A 12,460-nucleotide genomic window follows, 5' to 3' on the forward strand; every position below is an offset into this window, starting at 1 on the left:
TTTTTTACGTAATTGTTCAGAGGTGATAATTTGTGGAAGGCAACCTGAAAAATCTGTAAGTATTGAGTATTGAAAAATTATGTACCAACTGCATTATCCCATCTCATCATCATCATCATCATCTCAGCCATAGGACGTCCACTGCTGAACATAGGCCTCCCCCTTAGATCTCCACAGATACGTGTTGGAGGCGACCTGCATCCAGCGTCTTCCGGCGACCTTTATAAGGTCGTCTGTCCACCTTGTTGGTGGGTGTCCTACGCTGCGCTTTCTATCCCATCTAGATCCTATTTAAATCAATATCTTTTGGTAAAGCTGCCTCGGCTAAACTGATCTCGGTGACCGGACTGAAAGGACTCCGAATTGGCTACTTAATTAAAGGATCGGCAAAGCTATCTGTGAGCTCGGTATAATATACAGCAGAGCTCCCAGATAGCTTTACAAATAAATAAAAAATTGTGATAAAACAATGTGTGAAACTAAAATATTTTTATTATAAACGTGTATTCGAACGTGTACTGAAATCTTCCGGAAGTGCCTCATCGATTTGGTAGAATGGTACGTTTTTCAACGAAGTACAGACAACATTAGCGAGAAAACGTCATGTCATTTCCATTTCGTTCGCCAAAGATATTGAAACGGAAAAGTAGGTCGTCAGTATTGATTTTTACAATATTCGTTGAACAAAGAACGTAGCTGTCCGCTGTATCTGCAACGCGATAAATTAGATGCATTTCTGAAATCGGCGCCAGCATCGAGAAAAATGCCTGTAAGTACCACGCTATCATGTGATTTCCGGAATTCGATATGGATTCCTATTAGAACTATCGATTTTATGTATTTTCGGGTTTGATCGCATTTTACTCGCTTATTTAGCTAAATTAGTTCCATATAGTCGTATTTTAGTCCAATCGTGCTAGTTAAGATGGTGAGTCATGTTTTAATTCGTGTCAGGGTAATTTCGCAGTGCCGTTTGCCGCCGAGCGCAGCGCAAGTACGTACGAAATTACGCATTAGTCTTTCGTAATAGTGGCTGCCATCTGCTCCGCATTATCACTTTATGGCTTTCAAACCTTCATTTTGGGAGTTAAAACCTCTTTGTTAGGTTTTGGCACGCCATGGAACGTGGTAGGTAGGTACCGCCCGTATTTTATCGATATTTTTAGACTTCCATAAAAAGTTATGTTCCTGCATTTTCTACTGTTCGTGATTGACAATGGAAATGGTAAATACTGTTTCATTTTATAATCTTTTGTATTTTTTTTATTTTCCCTAATTTTTAGTTGTTAGCAAAAAGCTGAGCGTCCCTCTACGTCATTAGGAGTTACCGCCTTTTTGCAGTATTTCTAAACACACGGCAGTGTGTCCGCCAAGTTCGAGCAAAAAAGCGACACACCGGCCGTGGGTTATATTACACGAACCATTTCGGGCCAAATTCGACCCCCCTGTAACTCAAAATCTATTTTATTTACGCATATCAAATTTCTAGTATCTGTTGAGACCCCCTCACTTATCTAAAATACAAAATTTCATTAATATACCTATTGTAGGTCTTGAGATATTGACGTCAGAAAATCGCTATTTTTACTATACACTTATTCACTTATTCATTGACTCACTCATCAAAAACCTAGACCACTTCCAATGGTCGTATTGACTTGAAATTTGGCATGGAGGTAGGTCTTTATGTCAAGTTAAAGGGAAAAATCTGAAAATGGCCAAGTGTGAGTCGGTTTCAAAATAATGAAGGTGTTTTATACCTGGTGTAAATTTATTCCCCTAAGGAACTAAAACGAACTAAATTTATCTATATTTATATAATATATCTTCGAATGGTACAAAGGTTTGTATTTAGTCAAAGTAAAGTAAAAATCTGAAAACGGCCAAGTGTGAATTACTTTCGAAAATAACGAATGTGTAACTTTGATCCACGAACATAATATATGATAACATGTCATGTCAGTCAGTTGGTAAATCTAGTCCATTTAGTTAATCTAGTTCATTTCTTTGTAAGAAACATAGTGCATATTAAAAAATCTAAAAAATAGTATAAATGAGACATTTCTTTAACTAACTTCATCATAAGAAAAAAATAAAATAAACAACCTTACAAAAATAAATGAAATCCCACCCAAAACAAAAATGTGAAAGACTGCCAAGTTCGATAATATGGGAATGCTTCGCCTATAAAAGAAGTGAGATCTGAATAAGTACCAAGTTCCATACACATACCTCAGTTAAAAATAGTTACTTTTTAATGATGATTACTTGGCAAGTTTTAATAGAAAATTAAATACTTGATTCATTGCGTTTAGTAGGTTTATAACAAGGTGTATGAAAACTTGCCAAGTAACATCATTAAAAAAGTAACTATTTTTAACTGAGGTATTTATGTATTAACTTTTATAGGCGAAGCATTCCCATATTATCGAACTTGGCAGTCTTTCACATTTTTGTTTTGGGTGGGATTTATTTTATACCATATCTTTCAAGTAATCAATGCAGATAATGCAACCTACATAGATATTTTTTTTAAGATAACTATCTGTTTTAATTAATCAAGTTTGTATGTAGCCTTATTTTAATTAACTTAACATGTAAAACTAGGTATATTTAATATCAGTTCCACAATTTGAAACCGTCACTGTATTTCATCCATTGTCATATTTCAAATTCTATCAAAATGGCTGACTCTTAGTAAATCCATACATAATACTTTACTATAAACTACCATAAAAAGCTTCCATTGAGATGAAATATAGGTCAGAAATAATGCACTGACAAAATAATACACAAAATGTCTTTGATTCATTAACAGCCACGTCCTTCCGTCCTTGTCACATATTTATTTGATGCACTTGGCCTCCTGCATAACATTTGGAATGCTGATAAGCATTGAGTACTGAGTATTGAGCATTTTCTTCTTTCATACTCTTGTCTTTAACTCGACATTCAATGAATTATTACTAACAAAAGTACTACTATTCTTTACAAAAGTAAGGTGGCAATACATAAGACTCAAAAATAGTATACTGTCCTCATCTGCCTAGCTGTTTCCCGACTTTGTTGAGATCGGCTTCGAACTGGTTGCAGTTCAGTACCAGTGTTTTACACGGAGTTACTGCCTATTTGATCTCTTGAATCCAGTTATTTATGCTATCCGATAACCCTTATTTACACACAAGTTTACATATCGATTCATTTTTCTGGTATTTAGATAATTTTCTTAAGTTTTTTCTCTGTTGCCATATCAAACACAAGTATTATCATACTTGATCTTCACGGTACAACCTTGGATACCTTCTACCCGACCTCAGTAACCTACTGGCAGTGAATTGCATTATAAGGCTAAAAACAAGAATCGTTAAAAATACATAATTCATAGCAAAAACTTTGACCTTCGATGTTGTATGTGAATGCACCGTTTATTGAAGATGCAGTTTTTGTTACATTTGTACCTATATGAGGAATAACTCCAGTAACAAAACTAAAATTTTATGTGAGCGTTGAGGTTTTTTATTTAATTTTTCTTGGTCATAATTCCAGTCTTTATTGAACTTCTTCGCGTAGTTCCTTTAACATGACATCGAATTCGAATTATTGAAAATGCCCCGGGGGAACTTTCCTTTCCCAGACAAAATCATATAGCCTATGTTACTCGGGGAATAGTGTAGTCTCCCTATCGGTTCAGTACTTTACAGAAGGGTACAAACAAAAAATATTTTCTCTTCTTATATTAGAACATATCTCATAAGATTAGAACATATTATACCTACTTCTACAGATCTCGTCTTATAAACTTGCCAATCTGAAGTCGGCCATTTGTCGCCTCACGCATGTGCGGTAGTGTTTTCTTCTTACACTTTGTTTGACTATCATGAAGTCTTGTATCCAACTTGAGAGCTGCAAAATTATTTGACTCAAACTGTATGTCAAACAAATATTGTGCGTAAGCGCATCTATTCCCATACAATGTTAATCACGCAACGAATTTAAAATTGTTAGTAATCCGCAGTGCGGATATGTGATTCATTGCATTTTAAAGGGATTTTGAGTCATAGTATTGCAGATGCAGAAGGCAGCCTGGTAGAAGAGGCAATAATTTATTTAAAAAAAACTCCAATAAAAATTGTGAAAGTATCAATTTTTTTTTTCTTAGACTGGCGTTACTTTCATAAATAATTTGGATGGATGACGTTTAAAAATCCAACTGACAGATAGTTTATCCAAGCATACCAATTTATTTTTTTTGCTATATGATGAATTAGCATGCGGGTACTTTTAACGTCACAGCCTATAATGCCTAACTAAAATACCAAGTCTTTCTAACATCTCTTCTTTCACCCCATGATTTAACCTCGAAAACTCATTTTTTTTTATAGGCACCAGTTTTTACCAGTCCCATCTAGATTAAATTAGGACCCTAACCCGACCAAAGAGTTCTCAACCACATTTCTAAAAACACCCATTTCTACCAGGACGCGGAGCTCACAGCTCCAACAGTGGAGAATGTCCGCGTGGTCGTCCGTGTCCGGCCCATGGACCAGCGAGAGAAGCTCGACGGCTCCTACAACTGTGTCTCCGTGGATAGCACCAACCATACTGTGGCGGTCACCAGGAACAACGTGACCCCGCCCGAACCGCCCAGGGTTTACGCTTACGATGCCGTCTTCGATTATAATACTAGTCAGGTAAGTGGGACTTTTTTTTGGTTTCAATAACCTATCTATTGATGAGGATAGGAATTCGTGGATTGACGGCCGTGCCCAATATTGAAATCAAATCGAAAATCATTTATTCAAACTTGGCTGCAAAACATCACTTTTTGAATGTCAGAAATTTACAAAAGACTGCCCCCAAAACGCTCACCCTTCGCCACTTTCTATGTGTTTTTGCTGGCAAGAAGTGGCGCAACAAACTCCCCAGCATTATACACATATTGAGAGCGGCTGTAAGTTGCTGAAGATAGATCAAAATGGCGGACTTTAGAGGATGCCTTTGTCTAGCAGTGGACGTCATTCAGCTGCAGCAACCATAACAATTTGACTTGTAAGGCACTAATGTAAAAAAAGATTGATTATCTCTATTAAGTAAATGAAAAGATAGATAGGTTATTGAAATCCGCAATATAGATTTTTATGACGCCACTGACAATGATGTGTGCGTGGCTACATAAATTGGTTTAATATATGCTTGTCATAAAATCTGCTATATTTATGTTCTTCCGTCAAGGGGAATATAGAAGTGCCACTAAATCAGTATACTTGTCCGAAACGGATTGTCTTTGCAATGAACAAGCTGTCAGATAAAGTTATTTAGAAAACTGCTTTTAATATTTAACCGACTTCACAAAAGGAAGGTTTTTCTGAGTTGACATTTTCGCTAATTTCATAACTATATTATAAAGTAGCTCATTTGTAGATATGTTCATTATTATGTGTGGGTAAATTATCAAAATACGTTGTTGTAGTTGTAAACTGCAATCCATCACCCATAAACTCTGATATTAATAATCAATTTAAATATTGACTTCATACAATGCGCGCATAGACTGCCGTACCATCGTATCGGAGCACCGATCGATATAGACTGGCTTGTAAGCCTGAAAGCACGTCTGATTATTTCATAACTAGCGACCCGCACCGGCTTCGCACGGGTGCAATGCTATTTAATTTAACCATTAATGTACGCAGTAAATACATTTAAGAAGTTGAAGTAACATGAAATAGTAAAAAGGTACTGCTTATTTCTAATGAAATCTCTTCCAGAAGACCCGTAGTAGAAGAGTTAGAATATAGAGATGTAGACAGACTGCGTAAGAGAAGTACAAATGGCATAGTAAAAATATATTCTATACATATAAAAATGAATCCTTGTATCCCCTTGGTCACTCCATCACGCGTGAACAGCTGGACCGATTGGGCTTAAAATTATAGGGGTGGTAGCTTAAACCCGGAAGGACATAGGATAGTTTTTGTCACCATCCGGCTACTGGAAGTCTCGGGACTCGAGTGAATCCGAGGACTTAAGCTTAGTGTAAAATAATTTGTTAAATCTTGAATTTAAATGTCAAAGTTTAGATTTCATATTACAATTTTTTAAGGCTAAATAGGATTCAGGCATCTTTCAGTCTCTGTAGATGTTCCGAACTCCACTTATTGCTTTGTGCAACAACTGTAATACAGCTTACTATATCAGGTTGTCTATTTCAGACATTGTTGACTCATCATTAAAACTACAAAATTATTGAGAAAAATGCTAAGTCAAGATGAGTAGAAATATGTCAAATACTTTTTGAAAATGATGCATAAAATAGGGTCCTATTCGTCTTTTCAATCGCCAGGTAAATATTCCAAAAAAAATGTATAGGTATCAAAATATGTTTTCCTTTGTTCTAAAAAGTTGCATCAAATTCATGACCTCTTCGAATAACAACTTCCTACACACCATTTACAAACAAACCAAGGCCATTCTAATTTTGTAACCAATTAAAAAAATTACCTAAACAGCTGTTCACATAAAGTAACGATTTTCCACAATAACGTTAACGTACACAGCGCTATGCAACGGGGTTGTAGCTGAAGCATTGCGCGTCCCGGGGCCCGAATCTAGGTCACGACCCCAGCGCCAACATAAAAATCGGACTGCGCGATCGACTTGCAACCAACCTGTTAGTAGTGCTGCGATCTTAAACGTAGACGCATCGCGGGCTCGGCCGGAGCGCCACCATTAATCCTAGCCTTACATACATCAGGACTGACTCCCTTGTGTTACTCATATTTAGATATAATAGCTAGTTTTTAATTTTCTGTGTTAAAACGGCAAGAAAGAAGAGTTGGGGATTTTACTCTTGTCTGGTCCATCCTTCGTCTCGACTGGCGCTGGTAAAAGCATCAGTCTTGTCGAATGGTGGGTTAGATTCGAGTGCTAACATCATTGAAGATTGCTGCTGAAGACCTGGAAGATTTCTTTGTTTAACTTTTCTATTGTGTTCGTGTTTTTTTTTTTGGGAGAATTTTTGTATAATGTGTCTTTTACGAAATATCTGCTAGTGAAATGAACAGTGTATTTCCAGTGTTATGTATTTGGGTCATTCTTGAAAGAATTTAACAGTCGTATCTTGTGGAATTTGCCGCAAGTGCCGCGTTCTAGTTTTTTATACGAGTTGACCTACTTTAGCCTGCCCATCATTGATTTTCAATATTCCGTCACGAAGCGACTACGTTGAAGTGCTTTCACGAATATTTGCCCAACCACAAAAGAATGTACAATGACAAACGACATTCGGGTTAAATTTTCGACTCCATTGCGTTGTTACCACACAAAGTTTCATTTCTCTAATCTGTCAACAACGCAATAGTTTACGAAAACTAAAATAGATTGTGAAAACGTAGCCCGAATGATGTTGTAACGTTTCTTACAGTTCTGGAATATATCAGAGCTGTTGTTGGTGACGTAACATTCTTAATGCATCTTGGTATACGTCGCGCGTAGACTTATGTCTGATATTCCGCGCTGTCTGTATTGCAAGACATTAAGAAAACATATTGATGCGCAACGAGGAATCCATCTCATCGGTGTGAAGAAGACGGGAAGATTATAACGTCCGTTGTTCTACTAATCTAATTATGTTTTACGTTGTATACAAATTGTGTGTATTGTGTAATTAATAACTGTAATTAGGTCACATTTCCTATGTCGTTCTATTTTTAGCAATGTTCCAGTTCACTATCATGCCTATGTATGCTTTTAGATCAAAGGGCCAGTTTGCAGAAATATGAATGATTTTTTTCTTTGTAGATTTAGGAGACGCGGGAGATTTCGTCATGTATATTATTTTTAAGGTTTTCAAAGGTAAGTTGAGCTGTGCTGAAGGTGTTGTAGGGTTTATAGAATCAATAGTTATTTAGGGAGGTTGCAAGTCGTTAGCCATAATTATCAATTAGACTAGCGTCACAAATGTATCTTTTCATAGATATTTATATTTTTTGAGTTGATAAAGCGACTGCGAAATTAACTCTTTTTCCGTTTTGTTTTATTAATTCACTAGCTTTTTCCAGCGGTTTCGCGCTCCAGGACAAACTATCCTATAGCCTTCCTCAATAAATGGGGTATTTAACACTGAAATAATTTTTCAAATCGTACCAGTATTTCCTGAGATTCAGGTGTTCAAACAATAAACTTTAGCTTTATTTATAGTAGGATTGTATGTAGGTACGAGGTTTTATTTCGAAGAATGCAAACTTAGCAATTCAGTTCATAGAATTACTGTTTATTCTGGTAGTTTATATTATAACTTACAAAGTCGTATTCAGCCGTTTATATTGTATCTTATATAAAAACGTCCCACTTTCAATGGCTTTTTTTAATAGTTACGCAGAACTAGTCTGTTCGTTGTCTCAAAATATGGGGTCAGCTTCCAGTATAACCAGATAGGAGTTCAATGCGAGATGAATTAAATGTCTTGCTTTGATTATTCAGAGGGGTGAAACGCCATTTAAATTTAAATGTGGCTAGCTACATTATATTACTAAAAACTAGTTTAATAGATTCAGGCGATAGTAGTTTTTGCACTGTATAGGTGTTGTCTACAGTGCGAAGTATTTTTACTCTATGAACTAGGGGGGAATTCTTCGTCCTTTATCAAACGGCAGCGGCTTCACTCGCTTAAAGGAAGTACTTCTCGCACCTGGTTAAAATGTGGCCTGTATTTTATTCTGATATAAAGCTATATTACTGCAGAGATCCATCAAAATCCATTAGGTAGTTTTTGCGTGAAAGAGAAACAAAAAATCCATACATACAAAACTAACAACAAAGGGCAAATCTTGGCCCTTCTATCCAGACACCAACAAACACCAATTTCTAGAATACAAAAAATCCTTCGCACGGTAGACCGCACATCAGTGGTAACTGTCATGCACCTTAACTCAATAGCAATAAATACGATTTTCCTATAAAACTGTTACCACTGACCTGCAGTTGACTGTACTAATAAAATTACACAGACTCCATCGGATCAACCTATCAGAATCTGTCAGAACTAATCGAACATCAACCTTCCTGTATTGTGATAAGGTTGAAAATCTATTGAAGACATTTGACAGACAACTGCATAGAGACATTACATACATAGTTATAGTTCGGCCATTCAGAGAATGCGTTCCTGACACGTCGCGATTGAACTGACGACGTAACTTTGCAATGGCGTTGCAGTTACGATAAAAATATTTTTGCTGGTTGTTTACCGTTTTAACAATTGAGGAGCATTAAAACAACATTATTATATCAATAATCAATGAATGTTATAATTTTGTGCCAAACTGAGTGTCAAATAACTTGGTAAACAATATTTTTCTAAATCTATACTGCGCTATTACAAGGTTATGTCAGCGGTTTATATTTTGTAGTGCTGTGCTAAAAATAACAGGCAAGTATCGTAATCTGTTCTTATACAGTTATAATATAAAATAATACGTTTTGATTTTCTTTTTAAGAATTGGAAAATAATGGACTATAAGACTTAATTATAACGTTTATGAAATATAAAAATAAAACTATGACCAAACCGCATTTTTATACTTAGATTAAAAATGGTAACCCCAAATGGCGTTATGGGCCGCCATTTTGTGACGCTAAAACAGTCGTCCGTTGTCGTTTCGTGCGCATAGACCACGTTTTTCAAGTGTTTTCGATCTGTTTTTATTTGATTACCCGGCTTTTGTTAGACCGAGATATCAGGATTGATTCTGTTATTGATAATAATATAATTATACATGTAGGCGAAGATGATGATGAAGACACCACCTCCTCAAGCAAATCGGAGTCTGATTAATATTCTGTTCGCACATTCAATTCAATGTACTTGTAACAAAGAATAAATAAAACAATTTTATTATATGAATATTACCTTTTTTTGGTTTCCACTTAAATAACTAAAATATAAAACAAATGATTCCGCCAATTTAAAACGAAAATAATCTTAAAATAATGCGGCGGTTCATTTTGAAGGAACGGTAACGAACTCAGTGTTATGTTGTGCCCATCACTAGTCGTGACTAACTGATAGGTGTCAGGAACGCATTCTCTGAACGGCCGAAGTATAGTAAATATATTGCAATGCGTCGTTTTATTGAGCGATATTCGATGCTGCGAAACTGACACATAGTCTACACTGCAGTTTTAGCGGGTACGGTAGACTGCACATCAGTGGTAACTGTCATGCACCTTAACTCAATAGTAATAAGTACAATTTTCCTATAAAACTGTTGCCACTGACCTGAAGTTGACTGTACTAGGTAATGTTATTAAATTAAATTGAATGAATTTATTGAATTGGTTGCCCGGATAACTTGGTTGCGGATGTCAGATAGGCAGTCGCTCCTTGTAGAGCACTGGTACCTACTCAGCTGCATCCGGTAAGACTGGAAGTCGACCCCAACATAGTTGGGAAAAGGTTCGAGAGATGATGAATCAATGAATTTAAGAAAGAAATATAATTTATTGACTTAACACAAGGCAAAGACACAATAGGGAACAAAAATTCAAAGAGGGCGTGGTTATGCCAATTGGTCCAATTTAGCATTTTGTCTGATGCTAGTCGTACATAATAATTGATTAGACAGCCTTTTTTCTAGTAGGTAATAATTCAATTTATTATTTATTTATTTTGGTTCACCAACGATTGTTTGTTTACACTAATACGGCTAAAATAACATGTTATGTAACTTAATTATAGTGTAACAATCACTTTTAAGTAAACTCAAAAAAAAAATTTGTCACATGTTTGGGGGTCACTGATTCAGATTTCTTTTCATAACTCGATTAAAAAAATCAAATTATTATACAATAAGAGTCAGTAATAAAAAGGTTCCATAATCTTGATAGCTGAATTTCAATCTAAGCAGAAATTCAGTCTCTGCACTTTTAGTAGACTCCGAACAAAGAAAGTATTCAGAACAAAGAGAGTGCAAAATACTAGCTTTTCATTCAGTTCTGCATTTATTTACTAACGGTCTATTTCTATAACATATCTACCCAATAATTTTGCGATTAGCGGCTTCATATAAATGATTCAATCTCTTCGCGAAACAAAAGATAGATACGTTCTAGAAATCGCAGTAAATTGAAGTTACTACTATAAGTTGTAAAACGTTTATTTACCGTAATTCTGAACCCATTCAACTAAAATTCTTTGTGTTAACAATGACGTCAGCTTCTTTGAGAAAATACGTTGTGCGTATATTTTCGTTACAACAAAGAATTTTGACTATTAAGAAAATAAGGGGAGGAGTGGCATAAAATGTTCTATGTATTTTAGTATGTAATTAAAGTCGTAAAATGCATTTTTGTCAGAATATTAGTAGCATATTTGATAGGGTTTCAGTATGAACTAAATATTTTATACATTAAAAGTAAGATTAACAGTAAAATCGCTTTCCTACATCGTCAAAACAAAGGAAATCCATGACTGATCACCAGACCATTTCCTAACCGCTCCCAATATTTTATCTATCTCGCATTGCTTACTAAAGATACCCTTACAAGTACTATCAAATGCCTATCTCTAGTTAGCAAAATAAAGATGGATAGATTATTCGGACGCAGAGGGGGAGTTGTCCAGACAGTAGGTACTTCAATATACATACATAGAACTGTACGTCGAATGCAGTGGATCAATATCGCAGGGCTGTTGAGCGCAGGCGCGAGTTCCACTGGCCTATTTACCCGCCCTCGCCACGCCTAGTCATGGCTTCTGTACTATTAGATTATTGGTAACACTTGGATTCTTCTATAAGTCATTAGAAATATAAGTTCGAAGCTTTAGTTATTGAAAGAACGATATTTTTCATCATCATCATCCTCCTGCCCTTATCCCAATTTTATTTGGGATCTCTCTCACTCAGCATGATTTCTCCTTTCATATTCTTCTATCTGCCGTCAGAATGATCTTCTTCAAGGACATATATATATATTTTAGAAAAAAATATTGGGGCTGAATATACAATCAGGTTCGAAAGTAGGTAGCTGAAAAAAGACACATTTTCAAAACTGCTAAGTACTGTTGCTTTGATAATTTACCAGAGAATTTACATATTTTTTTTGAAAATTTTGATCATCTCACTTTTGATGCTGACCGTTACAATGCAGAATTTCATCTATATGTTGTAGGAGCGACGAACAATGTAAAACACTGGTATTCAGCTGCATCTGGTTAGACTGGAAGCCGACCCCAACTTAAGACAAGGTTAGGCAGATGATGATGACTACATCCAGTTAATACGACAGATATTGTTATGTAAATATTTAAAACTACATATAACATTTATTCTTTAGGTAAACATATCTGATAATTGAGAAACATTCCTAAAGAATTCTGAATGTTACTGAATTAATTTTGTATGCCTAGGAGTGCTAGGAAGTAGACATACTGCACCAACTTAAACCTCATTGGAATCTG

General features: G+C 35.6%; 1 protein-coding gene across 3 annotated transcripts in view; it reads left to right on the forward strand.

The window, feature by feature from the left end:
* The first annotated feature begins 596 nt into the window (after positions 1 to 596).
* Positions 597 to 12,460, forward strand: part of LOC124644095 (kinesin-like protein KIF3A) — a 40,726-nt gene continuing 28,862 nt past the window's right edge. For all 3 annotated transcript variants that reach the window (XR_006986006.1, XM_047183308.1, XM_047183309.1), the window contains exons 1-2: positions 597 to 769; positions 4,479 to 4,691. Coding sequence is in view for 2 of the 3 variants with exons in the window: in XM_047183308.1 (XP_047039264.1) it covers positions 764 to 769; positions 4,479 to 4,691 (219 nt within the window). In the remaining variant the exon portion in view is untranslated. The remainder of the gene's footprint in view (positions 770 to 4,478; positions 4,692 to 12,460) is intronic.

The sequence above is a fragment of the Helicoverpa zea genome, chromosome 29 (assembly GCF_022581195.2).
Source record: "Helicoverpa zea isolate HzStark_Cry1AcR chromosome 29, ilHelZeax1.1, whole genome shotgun sequence".
NCBI classification, from domain to species: domain Eukaryota; kingdom Metazoa; phylum Arthropoda; class Insecta; order Lepidoptera; family Noctuidae; genus Helicoverpa; species Helicoverpa zea.